General features: G+C 40.6%; 1 protein-coding gene across 1 annotated transcript; it reads right to left on the reverse strand.

The window, feature by feature from the left end:
• Positions 1–1,546: 1,546 nt before the first annotated feature.
• Positions 1,547–19,049, reverse strand: LOC136845905 (uncharacterized). Its single transcript, XM_067116387.1, has 8 exons — positions 18,548–19,049; positions 16,459–16,603; positions 12,625–12,779; positions 12,204–12,260; positions 11,599–11,734; positions 11,060–11,188; positions 10,380–10,541; positions 1,547–2,357 (listed from the first exon to the last, which is right to left on the reverse strand). Exons 2-7 carry the CDS (start codon positions 16,574–16,576, stop codon positions 10,435–10,437), a joined length of 702 nt encoding a protein of 233 aa, XP_066972488.1. The 5' UTR covers positions 16,577–16,603; positions 18,548–19,049; the 3' UTR covers positions 1,547–2,357; positions 10,380–10,434.
• Between the last annotated feature and the right edge of the window lie 723 nt (positions 19,050–19,772).

Consider the following 19,772-nt stretch of genomic DNA (forward strand, 5'->3'; position numbering starts at 1 on the left):
CACTTCAGGTGAGCTGTTCGCACGTATTTTGGCATGCTTTTTACTGTACTTAAGTTATTCATATATTTTCCAATACCATCTCCTGAGCAGTGACTAATAATGGTTATAATGGACAGTAAAAAGAATATACGCAGATGTCCTGGCTTAGGCGGTCAATCATTTAAGGCTTATCTTGCAGCCATGATTAGAGAGACCTTGGAAGTTATGTTTGGTTTGCCTTGGACAGGTGTGCTCACCTGATCTTACCTGATCATCTTACGTAAGTACCATGTCAAGAGGTCCAAAGGACACTATTTTAAAGGAAGTAGTACCAGAGAAAGCCACTTGGTTCTAATTTGACTTTGATTTCTTCATTTTTAATCCCCTCTCACCCAAATAGAAGCAAACCCCACTCTTTTTCTCCACTCCCTCACAGCCCCAAGCCGTATTAAGTCCTCAGTACTGGCTGGCTGTATCGCTCGTAACTGCTCATTGAACATGAGTCACTTTGCTGACATTTCATAGAGTAAATCTCTCTTTTTCAGTGCTGAAAATGGTTTAATAATATTGGAAGTGTTTACTAGCTGAGATTAAAGGCAGTACTGTATTTTTGAGATAAGAGGCCCAAACACCAGAGCGAGCAGAGGAGAGAGTAATCTTCACATCCAGACATATCTTTGCAATTGGTTGTTCAAGCCAAGGATACTTCAACATACAATACCCTTAAGGGTACTCCAGATATCACTGTACATTTAAGCCAAACTTACTCTACCTTTAAGCAGGATTATAGCAAGTCTTTTTGGGCCACCTGATCACTCGGGAGAAGATATTCCTTTACAGTTGATTCCAGATTCATTCCATCCAGTTGCAGTAGTGTATATCAATGCAGCACTGGAGAATTTCTAGTGCAACCCAGGAATCATTTAGCAGCAGATAAATATGGTGGTTTGCAAGACACAACTTAAGAAAGGCATACATTTTGTTTCCCTTGCTCCAAAAGGTTCTCTTTTTTTTCAAATGTTTCCACAAAGAGCTAAGCAGTCCATCTGCCTGGATTTTTAAGCAGCAGACATCTAGTCAGAAGAGTAAGGAGGCAGCCACATTAACTATTTACCTAAAAGCAGTCTTTCTGGCCTAACAGGCCTTCAAGCGACACGTGGCAGCCAAAGAGCAGAGTTGTGCAGTACTGTTAGATAGACCTAATTCTTCTACCATCCAAGCCAATATTCATTATCCATTTTACTGATTTCAATTTAGCCTCATAACCTCAATCAAATTATACTTGCAGCTTTCTTCTCTTGCAAACACTCAAACTCTCTTAATAGATTCTGCTGATTTTCTTCAATATTCTCAATCAGTATTGTACCATCTGAGAGTAGCAACCACTCCACAGTCCATTCAAAGCTTACAGTAATTTTTTAATCACAACTTTGTACCTATGTATATCTACTTAATAATAATAATAATAATAATAATAATAATTTATAATTACAAGTACTCCTTAAATTTGTTTCTTATTCACGTACACATCACTTGATTTGTGAAATAGGTTAAAATAATAACTATATAAAATATATTACAGCTATTCAGCTAGCTTATGTAATAAAAACTGCTTTTAATTGACACTGATAAGTACTGTATATAGTAAATCATTGTTCTACTTGACCAAAATTTTGCCAAAGTGTAACTTCATATTGAAATGTCTGTTACATACATTCTTATACTGTACAGTACATCACTATGGAAAGCTGTATATAACACAAATAAAACTGAAACATTGGTCCAGAAATGAAATGAGCTTGAAGCAGTGGTCAACAATGAAAATTAAATTCTACAAGGAAAAATTACTATTAATATATCTTCAGATAAAATTTAAATGAAAAATGTATATATTAATAAAACAGTCTTTTAACAAGAAGTAATAAAAATTTCATTTTCATAAACTTCTTTATCTATGCAACAAAGTTTTTCAGTCTAATGTGATTTTCAAAATCAAAACATCAATGAATTTATGATGTTGCATTACACCTCAAAGGGAGTTTCTGATAAAGCACACAGCTGTCTTTGAAGGATTAAACCCTAAACAAATATACAAAACTGGTCTTATGCAATATAAGCTTTGTGAAAAGTAGACACTTCATGTAAACTTTTCACCTCGTGGTATTTTAAAGAGAGGATAATACATACACAACCATGTAATTCAGACATTTCAGCATTGGAGTCAGTTCTAACTTCCATCAGCTGATTTGTGAATTTGTTTAGGAACTATTAAGTGCTGAGTACTGTACTAAATTAAAAAACCTAAGTACCTTATAACATAATGAAAGATCAAACATACAGTATTGAATCCCCTCTTTTCTGGCTAAATAGAATTATACAAAAGGGATTTTGACGAAGGAAAAATCTATTTCTGGAGAGGGGACCGTGTCACCCGATGAAAAAGTCCATTCAGCACTTATTTCTAGGTAATTCCGTTGCTAGATACCAGAGAAAGCTAAATGAAATGCTGGAGTTACTACCCCCAGAGCGAGCTCCATCAGATGGAGTCGTGTATGGAAAAGGGTGAACTACAAAACACGGAACCTTATCCTATAGAGATCCCAAGGTCAAAAGTCCCACAGGGAGGTGCCGTTACAAACCCATGTACCACCCGTGGACAGCACACAAAACACTGCTAGCCGCATTCCATGAAAGCAACACCCCACTAGAATGATGTTTACTATGGGAGGGACATGACACATGATGGAGGTGGGTCATCGGGTGACACGGTCCCCTCTCCAGAAATAGATTTTTCCTTCGTCAAAATCCCTTTTCTGGATCGGGTCCCGTGTCAGCCGATGAAAAATTAACAGAGAAATAAACATAATTCTTAAACTAAAAAGATAAAAATTCTAAGGGGAACAGAAGACCGAAGGTCCAAAAAGAAACTTTATAATCACTAGTAACAATAACAATAATGTACAAAAGAAACTGATGTTAGCTTAAGATTAACATGACAATGTGAAAAAAGTACATAAACGAATAACTATACAATATTGAAAACCTTATAACTTAAATGTGTCATTTAGACAAATACATGGATAACACAGCCAGGTGAGAAGTCAAGGCAAGCCTGACTGAAATGACCGTGGGGATAACTGAGGCAGTGGAGGAGGAAATGACTAGGAATCAGAAAGGGAACCAGAGGGAGGGACAACGTTCCCTGCCGCGACTGCTGAGAATTTAAGAGCTTCTAAGGATTTCAAATAGTGACGTTTGAAAACCAAGGGTGACTTCCAACCGGTGTACCTGGTAAGATCCGTGAAATTCATGTAATGAAAGTAATTAATGGAGGTGGCCACAGCTCTAATATCATGAACTTTTGGGACTGAGTCAGGGTTAGCCTGCTTGATAAAGTAAAGGATCTGTTGTCTAATAGCAGACATAGAGAGATTACCCCCTCCTTCCCTGATAAAGAGAGGCCCAGAAGAGATGTGAGAGGACCTGTCTAAATAAGCCCTCAAAGTATGAACTGGACACAGGGACAGGTCTAGAGGCAGAGGAAGAATTTTCCAAGGCGACCACCTATGCTGCGGATCTTCATTTTTGGCCAGGAAGGTAGGGTGAGGAATCAGCAAAACCTCCCCTGATGGAAGGAAGTCGACGTGGTTGGGTTCCTAGAGAGTGCAGACAGCTCCGAAATTCTAGCACCCGAAGCCAGGCTAACTAAAAACAACGTTTTCCTCAACAAGGAAAGGTAGGGGCAGGATTGATTATCGATATCTGAGGCTAACTTCAACACGTCATTTAGAAACCAGGAAACCGTATGTGGACGGATTGCTGGCCTCAGACGCACATGCTTTAGGGATGGAAGAAAAGTAAGGGTCTGTGAGGTCAATTTTGAAACCATACAAGAACACTTTACGTAGAGCCGACTTGACTGTAGTAACAGTACTAGCGGCTAAACCCTTCTCAAACAGTGATCTAAAAAAGGAGATCGCTAAATTAATGGTCATTACTGTAGCCTCAGATTCTCGTAAAAAGAGTGCTAGTTTCTTAATTGCTGAGTCGTACTGACGAAGAGTGGAGGCCCGCTTATCTGATTCTAAGAACATGGTATTGACAGGATCAACGTTAGCATCCCTTTGAGCCGCAACTTCATAAAGTCCACAAAGCCAGGGCATTTTGGATTTTTGAGGAAGCTGACACAGTCTGAGTTTGTACTACTTGTGTTAGTTTCGGACTGGGGATTCGGATGTGGCGAAGTTTCAGTTCTAGTAGAAGAGGAAACCAGCTGCTCTTTGGCCAGTAGGGAGCCACTAGAGCTACTTTTGACCCTTGAACGTCCTCAGTTTGTGGAGGACTTTCAACAACAAATTCACTGGAGGGAACAGATAGATCACCTTCCACCTGTTCCAATCCAATGACATTGCGTCCGTGAAAAGAGCTTGAGGGTCCAGGTTGGGAGCTACGTAATGAGGGAGCTTGTTGTTGAGCTTGTTGCGAACAAATCTACCTCCAGACCCGGAACTAGTTGGCAGATCCAATTGAACGAGCCCCTGTCTAGGGACCACTCCGACTCGAGGAGTTGTCCTGGAGAGGGAATCTGCTACGACGTTTCGGACCCCTGCAAGATGGGTGGCAGATAGGTGCCACTTGTTCTGCAGGCCAAGGAGAAAAGTGCAATCATTACCTGGTTGATCCTGCTCGATTTTGAACCTCCCCTGTTTATGCAGTGGACTACCGTGGCGCTGTCCAGAACCAGTCTTATGTGAATCTTCTTGGGGAAGAAGCTTCTTCAAGGTAAGGAAGACCGCCATGGCCTCCAGAACATTTATATGGAACTGGCGGAACATGAGGACCAAGTCCCCTGTACTTCTTGGTGTTGAGAATATCCTCCCCACCCCGCTTAAGGAGGCGTCTGTGTGGATAACCAACGCTGGAGGAGGAAATTGAAGGGGGACTGACTTGGACAGGCTCTTGACAGTCGACCAAGGACGGAGTCGCTTCTTCAAGATGTGGGGAATCAGAGACACCTTGTCCCTGAGCCTGATATTTGCCCGACTCCGCCACACTCTGTTGATATCCTTCAGTTTCACTTTCAGCAACAGGTCTGTCACCGAAGCGAACTGAAGGGAGCCCAAGACTCGTTCCTGGGTCCGCCGAGAGGCCCTTTTGGATTTGAGAAACTGTTTGGTTGTTCTGGCTATCTCCTTCCTCTTGGGAGGAGGAAGAGAGAGCTTGTGAGAATTCAGATCCCACTGGATTCCTAGCCACTGAAAACAACTGCTGGGAACCAGGCGGGACTTCTCCCTGTTTACACGAAAGCCCAAGGATTCTAGAAAGTCGACCACCACGGATGTAACTCTCCGGCATTCCTCGACGCTGGATGCCCAGATGATCCAGTCGTCGAGATACGCAGCCAGCGTAATTCCTTGAGATCGGAGTTGCTGTACGACCGTGTCTGTCAACTTGGTAAAAATCCTTGGGGCTATGTTGGGGCCGAAAGGCATCACTTTGAAGGAATATGCCTGCCTTCCGAGCCTGAACCCCAGAAAGGGGGAGAACCTTCAACCGGGACGTGATAATAGGCGCCGGAAAGATCTAGAGAGGTGGTTACGGCTCCACGGGGCAGTAGGGTCCGAACTTGGGAGACAGTAAGCATCCGAAACTTGTCGCAACGAATGTAGGAATTCAGACGGGACAAGTCCAGAATTACCCTCCGTTTGTTGGAACCTTTCTTTGGAACACTGAAGAGCCTGCCTTGGAACTTCAGAGACCTCACTTTCCTTATAGCCTGTTTCTGTAGGAATTCCTCCACAAAGTCCTCGAGATCCTTGGTCGTAGCCTGATAAAACTTGACTGGTGGAGGGGGATTGTCGATCCAACTCCAGCCTAGGCCCTTGGAAACTATACTCTGAGCCCAGGGACAGAAGGTCCACCGAGCTCGAAAATGGTACAGCCTCCCGCCCACAGGATGTATGTCATCGGTCCTGTGTTTGCTTCCCCCCTCTGGAGCCTCTACCTCCCCTGTTCCTGGGAGAGGAGCGGGGGGCTCCCCTTCCCCGAGCGAAGCCACGGGGCTTATTGCTTCTGGGTGATTGTCTGGGGCGAAATTTCCCCTGACTTTCATATGCAGGATTGAAAGTTGGGGAGGAGACATAGGAAGGAGCAGCCAAAGACTGATGTGCCGGGTTTACCAGGACATACTGAGGTGGAGGATGGGAGGAAGAGGTCGAAGGTTGACTTTGTAAAGGAACCTGGACCAAGGACTGAGCTGGAAGACGTTTGAAGTGTTTAAATTTCTTACTGGACTTGGTGGGAGGGCTGGCAAGATCAGACTGTTTCCTTTATAGGCAGGCCCCAACGGGAACGGAGGCTTTGATTGACCCTAGCTGCCTCAGATAAGACTGCATCAACTTCTTGGGAAAAGATTAGCACCCCAGATCGAACTCTTAAGAAGCTTATTTGGTTCATGCCAAACTGTGGCTGCTGAAAAGATGTGCTTCCGGCAGGCCAGTCGGGCAGTCATAAAGTCAAACAGATCTTGTTGAAAACTCGCCAAGAGAGATTTCGTCAAGACCTGGAATAATGGATCTTCTCTGTAAACCAAAGAAGTTGCTTCCGCTAAAGCCAAAGAGTTCAAAGACCTGGCGATGAGCCTTTCCTTAGTATCAGCCTCTGTTTTCAAGAGCGACTCCGGGATCTTAGGAGCTGCTCACTGAACAGATCAGAGGCGCAGTCTGGGTCAAGTCGAGTCACCGTAAACGTATTAGGGGCTCCCTTCCAGAAGTCGGTGCCTCCGGGAAAGACGAGCGATGTAGGGTCCGTCTCACGGAGATGAGGAAGGGGTTTACCTTCGAAGCAAGCCTGGCTAGTCAGGGAGGCCACTTTCGAAGTGCAAGGGAGAAGGAGAACATCACTGAGAGTGAACATAGTGAACACTCCCTTAGCTGGTGTGAGCTTAGTGTTCTCCGCTTGCCACTCCGAAGAGTCCTCATCAAAGACGACTGGGCTTGGTCCCTAGGATAGATGACCGTCTCCTTAGGGACTTTATCAGACCTGTTCCAAACCTCTCCCTTCAGCCTGGCAAAACCAGTGTAGGGAGATGTCAGGTCCGGAGGATAGAACTCTAACTCTTCCACTCTCCTCGTGCCTAAACCTCTATGGTAAGAGTACCTTCGCACTGGAGCATAAAGGGTGAGACGCCAAGGATTCCCTAGATCAAAGGGAGGGAGTGGAAGGGTCAGGAACAGAATGCCTAGAACGTTGTTGAGATTCCACCTTCTTCGAAAGAGACTGAAAAGAAGAAGCAAGACCAGACAGCTTACTGTCTACCTCGCGTCGATCTTCTCAAATCTCGTCGATTCTTTCCAGGAACTGTTCAAAGAAATGAAGTGTATCCAAAGAAGGAGGAGGGGAAACTACCTGACGTGATTGAGGCTCCGCCTGGGACCCGGAAGGAGAGGCTGTACTCGCCGACGGACGGGCTCGCCGTCCGTGCCGCCGCCGGAGGGACCCCATATCGGCCTGCCGGAGTAGGTAAGGTTTTCTTTTAACGGACTTCACCTTCGGGCAACAGACCCAGACGTGCCCGAAAGGTATGAAGATTTAGAGAAGCCTTTAAAAGAAGCAACAGAGGAAGAAGGAGAGTTAAACAGTGAAGAACCTGCCTCACTTACCCCCTTACCTGCCTGATGCTCTGGGATAATGCTCGGAGACTCAAGGCCGAGATCGAATTCGCCGCAAGCTTCGGAGTGCCGCCGCTCAAAGCCGAACCGTCTGGAGGGCTGGGTCAACTCCCGAATCCCGGCAATCAACGGAGCAGCAACCTCGCCGGTGACAGAAGCTGTGATCCAAGCGCCGGGAAAAAGGACATTACAAATGTCCTTCGAGAGTATGTAGGGATTGCCAGCTCCTACGTTGCGCCCAAAACCGCTAACCCAGACTTTAAGGGCCTGAATCAAGAATCACGAGACTTGCGGTCAGCCAGCCGGAAGAAAAACATTATTGTGGTCTTACCAAGGCGGAGGGAATCGATAAAAATGTAAATATTATAGTTGGCTAAGAAGGAAAGATGCATGATCACCTACCGAATCATCGATAGCCTGCTCGTAAAGAGCGTAGCAAACATCACATCCGTCAGGGTGCCAAACAATAAGATCCCTCACGTGGACCGCACATCCGAGTGAGACGGCAAACTGCCGTGGCCGCTGGCCTGATGGAGGGCTGCGGAGCACCCTTCTTCTTGGCAGCGTACCACCTGTAAGAGTATGAGATTATGAGTACACTGTGTAAAGTGCCGGAGTAGAGTGCGGAGCAACACAGTATTAAACCAAGCCGTGAAACCAGCCGGAATGATCTGGGAGGTAACCTGGTAAAAACTCATACAAGCAAAAATAATAATAAAGCAAAATAAATTTACCGGAACTAGCCGGAGTAACATGCCTTAAAGTAAGTGACGGATACAAAGTGAAATGAAATGGAAGGTTAAACTGTCCGGAGAAAGCGCATTCTCGGCAACTAAAAATAATATGAAACTAGCGATAACGGAAGACCGATAAACGCTAGAACCGCCGGAGCGGGAAGCAAGGAATGCGCTCCGATAGAAGACAGTAGTTAGCTAAGGTCAGGGAACGTCAAGAGCCCGACACGAAGACAGTCAGGCGGAAAGCACTAACTGGCAACGGAAGTTGGACTGAACCGGAGTGTCGCCAAATTAAACGACACGCCGGAGAAGACGATGAAGGGGAGGAATGGGAACCCGAAGGAAGGAAGAACCGAAAAGGAACGACCAGAGAGTGGGAATGCACAATCCGGGCGTTCCGTGTCCTCCCGCCCACACGCTGACTGGGTCGTTACCCAGCAAACGCGAGAGAAGCAGGAGAGGAACAGGGACAACCTCCTCCAAGGGGGGGGGATGGGGACAGGGAGATAAAGATGGCCAAAGATGGTGGACAGGAGAGGGGGAAGCTCTCCTGGCCACTAACAGTCCCCGGAGGGGAAGTACAAAGGTAAAGTCACGGACCGTACCAAAGAGAGGCCAAACAATGCAGAGGAAGGGGGCACAGGCTATAGGCTAGGAAAAGGATGGGTCGACATATCCAAAAACTAGAACTAACCTTAAGTAAATACCAAACTAGGGTAGGCTACATGAAGCCCTCGCTATCCCAGTTTAACCAAGAGGCTCATTAGCCTACGCGAAAAGCCGAAACAGGGAGAGGGAAGCAACATGAGGTCCCTCGCTATTCCAGCTTAACGAGAGGCTTATTAGCCTACGCAGAAAGCCGAAACAGGGGAAGGGAACATAAGGGAGAAGACCCTGGTAAAACTTAAGGAGAGCGCCGCATGGAAAAAACGAACACAAAACCCTAGAAGGGCATGTGAACGGAAAGAATGAACGACCATCCCCCTTTTTATGGAAAAAGGGGGCACAGCCTAACGCCCCAAAAAAGGAAAACCAAAGCTAACACCAACCCATAAAGTAAAAAAAAAAAAAAAAAAAAAATCAATACAAAACAAGAGGAGGACCATACCCAACACGATGTGGACGTGAAGGGAAATGGCCGCCTCGAAACAAAAGAAACATCCATGATAATCATCAAATATCAAATGCATCCGAACACTGGGTTAAAAGGAAAACAAAAAAACTTAAAAGTACAAACGTAAATAAAATTCCCAGAAGCTACGAGAAGGGAAGGGCAAAAATAAGGCATGTAAATGAATTGATAAAATGCGAATAGGCTCGAGGGGGAAGCCCGACGCCAAACACCAGCCCTCAACTCGAAGCAAAGGGAAACAAACGTTAGTCAATCAAAATCACTAATTAGACCTCATGAAAAGGAAAATGCTCCTAAACACGAAGAGGAACCGTGAAAAGATTGAAAAACAGGGCGACCCAAGATCACTTAACCACGCATGGAGGTCACGTGAGGCCGTGAGAGGAGATCGAGACGGGCGTTATAAATCCCTTTAATTATTAAACTAAAGGGAAATAAGGAGCCTCAATCGCCTCAACTAAAACACGAAATATTGGTACTCAACTTAGGTGACGAAAGACCTTGTGAGGAAGTCATAATGATGCAAAAAGGCACAAGATTAAAAGCACAACGAAAAAACGTGTGAACGATGGTGCTTGCTGAAATGGAATGCGGCTAGCAGTATTTTGTGTGCTGTCCACGGGTGGTACATGGGTTTGTAACGGCACCTCCCTGTGGGACTTTTGACCTTGGGATCTCTATAGGATAAGGTTCCGTGTTTTGTAGTTCACCCTTTTCCATACACGACTCCATCTGATGGAGCTCGCTCTGGGGTAGTAACTCCAGCATTTCATTTAGCTTTCTCTGGTATCTAGCAACGGAATTACCTAGAAATAAGTGCTGAATGGACTTTTTCATCGGCTGACACGGGACCCGATCCAGAAATTAATATATTAAACATAAAAGAATATTTAAAATTATTAGCACAACCATAATATTAGGCTTTTCCAGATACATTTACGAGCATCAGTGTGATGTGAATCCATATACTCCACAGCTCCACAAAAAGGCACAGCAAGCGTCCCAAACCAAGGATGATAAGACCTGGTGATGAGAATATTACCATACATATTTTGTCAAATAAAGAGCTACAAAAATAAAAATACTGTACAGTAGTTTTGAATTGCAAGAAAAGGCATCTTGTTAACAGGAAATTATTCAGCTGAGATGAAAATGTTAAGATGATATCAATTCCAAAGATCATTAATAACAGGGAAAGGATACCACAAAATTGTGTAAACTTCCAATCCTAACTTCTAGGTGGTCCCCGGGTTATGGCGTGGGTTCCATTCCAGTGGTGTGCCGTAAGTTGGAAAATGCCATAACTTGGAACATCAATGCCTACTGGCGCTGTATCGGAGTTATGGCGCCATAACTTTGGAACATCAGCCATAACCTGGAACTGATTTTTTTATGAATACATTGAAAAAGCGCCGTAAGTATGGAATGCCATAAGTTGGAGCTGCCGTAACCTGGGGACTACCTTTAGCTTAAATGAAAATCACAGAGCTGGAAGAAAAGATTAATTTAGTGCAATCTAAATGGTTTCAGATGTAACTTACCTCCAATCTTAATACAGTAGGGAATGAACCATAAATGAGATGTGAAAACATCATACTGCAGACCTAGTAACCAAACTGGTAGTACATGAAGTCCTGCAATGGTCCAAATACCCCATGGATTACGAAAATCTGAAAAATTCAGAGTATAATCAGTGATAATAATAATATGGATTCTTAACAGCTCCATACTCCATAACATACAATCTTATTTTTAACAAAAGTCCCCTGTCTGTGAAGGCTGGAGTATTTTGATGATAAAGTAATCGATTTAAACATGATAGGTATCTGCTCACTAACCCCTAAGGTGCCTCACCCAAATTCCCTATCATCACTAGTACTCCATCTCTAGTCTTTCATCAGTTATGTATGATATATTTTTCTAATGAGCAACAGACAAAATATATAAATATGGCTTTGTATAAGATTATACCACAACTCAATTTTAGATTTTTATACAATACACTTTGTTTTAATGAATGTTCAGTAATATTATTGTATATAACCTTTACAGATAACTGCAGCAACAGGAAATGCCTTACTGTTAGCCATTGCCAGTCCAACGAGTTTTGGTGGTCGTATCTGGTGACCCCGAGTGAGTTTATCACGCCAGTCTGATCCAAATGAATGATTGCACACGAAAGCAGTCCACTCTACAGCAGCAATCAGGTACAACATCTGGAAAAACAAAGTATAATTTCAGAAGTCTGGTTAAATGATATGGTAATTATACTAAAATTTCCACAGTATTACCAAAGCTCTTGAGCTACTAAGAATATCAGCCATTCTCTTACATTTTGTAGTATCATCCTTAAACTTTTTTCATACAAGCCCATTTCTCATATTAATAAGTTCCCACCTAGTATCTTCCTCTTTGTGCATCCAACTTCCACTTTTTTTTCTTGGTAATTGGTCAGACAACATGAAAAGTGACTACCTGCCATGACTTAATGTATATGGCTCCTCATAATTTCCAGTGCATGGCATAGCTACTCATTTATGTACAGTTTTTCACTGTTTTTACGGCCAAAAAATCCTGATCCACATCCTGTTTGGTACGTATGCATTTAAAGAAAATTGTCAGTGTATTGCTCTAATTCACAATCTTTTATGTATCAACTTTAAACTTGTAATGTGCATTACTTACTGGATGTAGATGGGTCCAAAGTAACCCACGACTAACATTGTCGATAACCACATCAAACTGAAACAAAAATGTAAAATGTGAATTGTTTCTTAAAGATTATTTTTTTTAAAAGAATACACAACTTTTTTTCATGCTCATACTTGTTTTGCCATGTTATTTACTATCTTTGGGCTTTTGGAAATAAACTTTGAATGTTATCACACGTAAACTTTTATAGCAACACTATACACAGAGTCAGTTGGATACAGTAAATGTAGAAAGTAGTGCATTTGTCGTTTCTCAACATCTTTCAGTTTTGGTAAAAAAAAATATATATATAAATAAATAAAATCCATGTAGTATAGTGCAGTGATCAAGTTAAGTATTAAGACATTTGTGACAAACAGTAAGCATTGGTACCCTTATGAGGAAAGTTACTTACCCAGGCTCCAAAAACAGAACACTGTTGTAGTTTACGAGCTGCGTATCCATCAAAACCATCTAACGTGATTGAGATGGAATAGAAGGTAATGAACAAAGCAGGTGAGGTAGGCAACAGGAAGAAGGCAAGGACAAGAAATGATAGTCTGATGTAACCTGTCAACAAAATATTATAAATGAAACAAAATGCCATAAATTAGGACAACACCAAACACTACGTACATAACTATAAATAAATTGAATGAAAACAGTGTCCATGTTGCACAGTAAGAAAGACTTTGCAGTGAGCTGTTAATAGACACAAAACATAAAGTAGTGGGTAAAAGCAAACGAACAGGTAAAGAACAGGTGTCTGCAGCACACACAATCAACCTTTAAATACATATGGTATGCTGGTACTTGAATCATTTTGCTTCTAGGAGAAAAGCAACAAGATCCATTTTGCCTCTAGGGAAAAGCAACAAGATCCATTTTCCTTCTAGGGGAGATGCAGCAAGATCCACATTCATTCAGCACATGATGAGTTATATCTTGAATAGGAAATGTCAGACCTGTATAAACAGCAGTGTCATATCAAAAGCCAAGTATTTGAAGCTAGTGAGAATCTCCAGATATAATAGGGTGTTGACTTAAGGTTAATACCAGGTTGTACCTATTCTACCTATATATGCCATTCTAAATGTCTTGCAGCTATCATAATAATTAGTGGGCCTCCCAGTATTCAGCCATCAGACTTCAGTTTTTGCATCTTGGAGGTTTTGATCTGTTAACTAGGGAGTGTCTTTTCCAGCTCTTATACACTGTCTACATAAAAGTACACAGTAAATAATGTGCAAACTTCTGAACACTACAGTTAGCTTTGGGGATACAGTTGGATTGCATTCCATTATGACTGTTCATTTAGCCACAAATCATAAATCAAACAGCATTGCACATGCAAAGTGTAGGGCTATGTTCCAAGTGATCTTGACGACAGGGACTTTGGGTTACAGTTCAATCCCAAATGGAAGTAAGGCCTGGCTTATCAGGAACAGGGGAAGCTCCTGAATCAACTCAGGTATAGGGAGAATAAAGTATTCTCAGTACTATACAAATGCAACTAAATGTAAGAACAAAGGAGAATTGGAAATATTTGGTAAAACTGAAAACATTTGGTAAAATTACCGAGATAAGAGGTACACAGCATTAGACCTACAAAAAAAAAAAAAGCATTAAACTTGTATGTGTCAACTTGGCCCAGCTGGCAGTAAAAAGTACTCGCTACACATGATACTATTCTTTCAAAGCCCACAATATAATAAGCTGTTTTAAGAATATCTTATCTAACACTATTAGGTATTTCCTAAAGCAAATAGCTATGCATATTTTCATCAGCTTAGCAACTAGAAAAACAATTACCAGGGAAAGGAAGAGAAAATAGAACCAACTTTCTGCTGACAGTCCCAGAGCCAGTTTGGACTCAGCCTGGTCAAGTCAGGAGACTGATCCATCTTGTACGAGCCAGAAAGATTAGTTCATCCTGGCCTGTCACAGCTAACTAAATCATGGTGGCCACGTGTGATGTTAACCAAGAAAGCGCATTACTATTTAAAATAAAGGACTTTTTGAATGGCTAATCTACAGTTAGAAGAGGAATCACTATTACTATTTATACTGTTGCCTCTGGCAGTTCCAAGCTGGAAAATGGAAAGAGAAGAAAGTTGTATCACAAAATTGGCAGTCCTGACCTGATAATGATTCGGCTGCCATCCCTCCAAAATGAGCACAAAAGAAACTCCCTGGGGCATGATAGTCAGACATATATCTGGTACAATGTCTGCAGAGCTCAAACTACAGACTTCCACATCTTAACTCATCTTGGGTTGTCATTTAGCAGGCATTCTCTCCAAACATGAGTATCTTCCTTAGATATACAAGTAGTGTGCACATACAAAATAATCCGTTAAGAACATTTGATAATTTAATCAGAGGTTATGTAACCACCAGCACATAAAATGACCACCAAGCCACAAACTCCTCGTGCAAGCAGATGCAAAATATACACAGGAACACAGAGAAAATAAATTCTTAACAAAACAGCAACAATTAGGAGAAAATAATACAATTCATAAAGTACCAACAAGTATATCAAATAATTTTGGTGATAATTGAGATGGAAACAAATAGAACAGGTGACATTTGAGGTTCCTCCCTAATGTGTGATGTCTTACTGTCTTAATTTACCCCTTTGCTCACTATGATTTGTTACAGTTTGAACAGGCAGAATGTCATTAAGAAGTAGGGTTGTAATTTGTAGGAGTACATTTATTCACCCATCATACTTCTGGTTTGTAAGGTGCAAATAATAAATGCCATGGGAAAAAACAAACAAATATCAAATAAAAATGTTTCGCTAACTAGATTGGCATGTTGTGGCCTTTCCGTTCAACTACACTAGTAAGAAAGCCAAGCTTGTAAAGTCTAGATTTGCTCAAGGTTCTCTTTCATACTGAAAGGAATGGAAATGTTAAAAATATATGTGACATCCTGTAAAAGTCAACTGAAGAATTTGAGGGAGCTGTATTCATCTCCCATCCTGTAAAAGTCAACTGAAGAATTTGAGGGAGTTGTATTCATCTCCCAACAGACTAAGAACTCTTAAATTATTTAAGAATCTTAGTATCCACATGGGCATTTAAATTATTTAAGAATCTTAGTACCCACATGGGTATTTTATGTATGTGGTATGAGTGTTTAACAATATTTGGAGTGTATGAATGTGATTTTTGATAAACATTTTTTATAATGAAAAACTTTTAATGGCAATTACTGTACTACTCCTAATTTAAATCTTTGAATGATACCTATGACCTTTGTTGCTGTTGTACCAGTAGATGGATAAAATCAATAAATCACTCAACATATACAGTAATCAATTGTATTTTTAGTACTGACAGTTTTGATGTCAGTTTGATAGACAATCAGAAAATCAATCGGTAATAAATGAAAGCATGTTTTTTTTTTTTTGCAAAGCATAAACATTAAAAAGCAAATGACATAGAGGTCATAAAATAGAAAATAACCTTCTTACTTGAAATTTATTCATTTCTTGGAAGTGATTTGGACCACAATTCTCATGCATATTAGTCTACAAACGATGCACTCTGTTCCCAGCTACTGTAACATAACAAAGAGGAATGGATAAAAAAGCTATCCATAAACAGAGGCTAAGATTATGTACTGCAGTAAGTAGATATGGCAATATTTTTAAAGTTGAAACATTTTAAATTACAGTATACAAAATTTTATCTTGTAACATATAATTGATTGTTTTATATGCATATGATGTAGGCTTCAGTAACATATAATTCATTGTTTTATATGCATATGATGTAGCCTTCAGTACTTAGCTGAACAAGATAACTCAAGACTTGAAGCTTAGTAGATACCCACTAATATTATTTTCTAGAAACTAGTTTGCCAAGTCATCACTACTTCAATCCTGGGTTAGAAAACAGACTCCAGTCCCCTGGTCTTTGCAACTTCAAACAGAAAATTTGAAGTACTAAGCTGTTTTGTTGCTTTCTTATTGACAAGAGAGACAGACGAAAACCATAGTTTGGCATATAACATTAATAATTATAATAATAAAATCAAGAATTACTATCATTCTCACATTACACTCTCTCCAGAATGCACAGTAGAAGATTATGGACCATAGTTCATCACCCGTTCCAACTGATTACAGACAACCATAACAAATCAAGCAGCTATATTACAAAGTAACAACATTTAAAAAGCCATTCTAGAGGAAACTAAAGGATACAGTTTTCACGTAAGCAAAATCATAACTTACCTATTACATTTGGTATGTAAATCAGAACACTATAATCAATCGTATTGTGATTTTTACTTGGTGGTGACTGCAATGCATTAAACTGTTTTAAATTCTCTTCACTTTCATACCCTGCCATTTCCCACGCTGACGATTCAATGTCACACTGCAAAGAGAAGACTGTAATTAAGATACACGATACAAGAGCAAATTACACTGGTCTGTCCTAGTACCATTAAACCATATTGCATGAGTACTGTAATGCTATATGAACTATTATTCTGGAAAACTTTTAATGCTGGCTTTTTTTCAATTTTAGCTTCAACTTTATCAATGACTACTGTTCTTGTGTTGATAGTTTAAGTCAAATTTCAGTCAGTCATGTACCTTGACTAAGAATTACACACTATATTTCTTTTACTAGAGAAAATTGTGACCCCAGAAAATGGAAATGGTTGACTGGCATAATATAGTAGCATGTTACATTTTTTATATATTTGTACTATTATTAACATTAAGATATTGTACATAAATTACTGTAAATATATGCATACGGATTGCTCGTGTGAGCATTAATTGTGAGACAGTTTATGTAACAACGAAGGCACTGGATGAAACATTTTTCTTGATAAAGTGTTTGTGTATGGGTGTATTTCATATAGAATATGGTTTTGTTTCATCTGTTTTCATGGTACAGTGCTGTATTTTCTTCTTGGACTCTATAGGTTTGATTGAAGTTGTTTGTTTAAGTTAGGCTAGGAGAACTGTATGGTTAGGATAAGGTTTTGGGGTATCCTGGAAAAGCTAAGCATACTACTGTTCCCTAATTTACATTCTCTCATACTTTATTACATGGCCATTGGCTTAACGGCTTATTTTAGGCTAGTCATTAGCCTAGGTTATGCTACTGTGACCTTTCCTGTCACCAACTAGATCTGAAGTACGTCGCCATATACAGTATATCATGTGTTAGTAAAACAGTAACAAACACTATTGCTCCTAGCCTCTGCTACAGTAGCTTATACAGATATCCTTCATAGGCTAGCACAGCTTGATAACTATTAAAAAAGAGAAACCTTGATGTTAATAATAGATTTTGTTTTGTTTTGTAATGAATTAAGTTGGACACGATGATGGTAAATTAGACTAACAGTTGGTGAAAGTTGAAAAAAAATGAATAAATCCTGAATTAATCTCAATCCATTTACATAGTAGCTCTAGTTGTCTTCTTCCACAAACAGCAAGATGCATGTGGATGTCAACAAGTGCAAGTTTTGTATTTTTTCCTTAATTTTCTTAAAATGAGGTTTACTTCCACTGCATCACCCTTTAGTTCTCATGTTAATTCATGCACACAACTCATTGTCTCATTAACTACCATGTAAGCCTGTCAGCTCATTTTTACAGTTGCTGACATAAATACACCCAAAAAGATTTGTCCATTTTATGATTTTTAATAAGCAAGCAATAGGAAAGTAATGAGGATGTGCATGCATGTGCATTGTGGGTCTATACAAAAATAATCCCAATTGGTTGGGTAGAACGGGTAGACTGTGCTGTAAGGGGAGACAGTAGTTTTGTAGCTAGTAATGAGGGATGAGGGGGTAGACCCTCTGGCTATCTTTAGGGATGGGCAGTTTAGGGTGAAGCCCTAGCTGAGAAAGGATGCTCAGGTTATGGTAGGTTAGGTTGGATTAGGACAGGATAGACTGCAACAGGTAAAATCAATACTTAGTTATCCCCCCGAAATGTCTCTAGGCTGCTTTAACGATGTGTTCCTCTGAATGTGCCCTGTTGCTCTCTGAGAATTTTTTCTCACTAATGGTGACAGCTACGAAACGTATATATTTATTCCACACGTAGCCTGTTTGATCATTCCTGCTGTTGACAGTGACTGTTTATTATTGATTTGATCAGCTCAGAACCTTGGTTTGTCACTGTTGTGGCCCTTTCATTGTTAGAGGTGTATGGGTAAGGAGAAGGTACAGAAACTAGTGATTTGCACTAACATTGGTAAAGGAAAACAGGTAATGCCGTCGGGAAAAAAATATACACTTAATGTTAGTGGCTATAAATTGTCATGCAATTCCGAGGTAAACTTAAAACTCACCAATTATTACCAGAAACTTTGGTCAGTACAGCTCCAGAATTAATAATATCACAACAATATCCCTTTGGGTTACAAGCTAGATTTGTTTGGCCTTCAACTGCAAGACCCAGTTCAGTTAGTCACAAAACGACGCAAGAAATAAACCTTCTCCTAATACAACACTTTGTTCACTTATTCCTTACAACTTATTAAATGCATATCCACAAAATTTTGGAGCTGGATTCGAATGACCCGTCACGATGATGAAGTAAATGAGAGTTTGCAGTTCACTGATGGCTTGACTATCAGAACGCAACGGAACATCACTCAGGAGCTTCGGGGAAGAAGAAGAATGCATCAACTGATTTCGTAAACAATTACTATTTATATACTATCGATCATTCCTGAGTTTATATACGCAAGAGACGCAAACGCTTTGAATGACAGATTTTGGTTATTTTTGGTCACCTTTCCAAGTAATGCGTATTGTTATCGAAATTTAACCAACAAATGTTGGTCTGCAACTCACTCTACCGTCCGTCCGGACTCTGCCGCTTTTCACAGGCCATTATAACTAACGACAAGGTCTGCGAAGCGCATACAGGGTGACTTGACCCCGACGATACATGACCTTGTCCTTCTACTTTCACCCACTTGCCACTGTTTTATTATATTGTTTATGTTACGCTTTATATAAACAATGATGAATACTGTAATGACGCATACCTACTTTAAAGAACTTGTAGATGCTCTATATAAGTTTCTGTCTCTTCACCTGTATAACAGGATGTGCTCTCGGGTGTGAATTATCTCCTGAGAGATCACACAAGCTGTAACCCAAATTCTCCAGTAAGAAAAAAATAATGTCAACCCCTGGTTGAGACTAACTGTTGAAACTGCCAAACCTTAAGGAGATATAGGAAAAGGATCGATCTTTTTCCTATCTTCTTAAGGTTTAGCAGTTTCAACAGGGGCTGACATTACTTTTTTCTTACTGGAGAATTTGAGTTACAGCTCGTGTGATCTCTCAGGAGATAATTCACACCCGAGAGCACATCCTGTTATATAGGTGACGACACACAAACTTATATGGAGCACCTACACGTTCTTTAAAGTAGGTATGCATCATTACAGTATTTATCATTGTCTATATATATATATATATATATATATATATATATATATATATATATATATATATATATATATATATATCACACATTATTACAGGTGAAAAATAAGAAAC

This window comes from Macrobrachium rosenbergii, chromosome 14, assembly GCF_040412425.1.
Source record: "Macrobrachium rosenbergii isolate ZJJX-2024 chromosome 14, ASM4041242v1, whole genome shotgun sequence".
In the NCBI taxonomy this organism is placed as follows: domain Eukaryota; kingdom Metazoa; phylum Arthropoda; class Malacostraca; order Decapoda; family Palaemonidae; genus Macrobrachium; species Macrobrachium rosenbergii.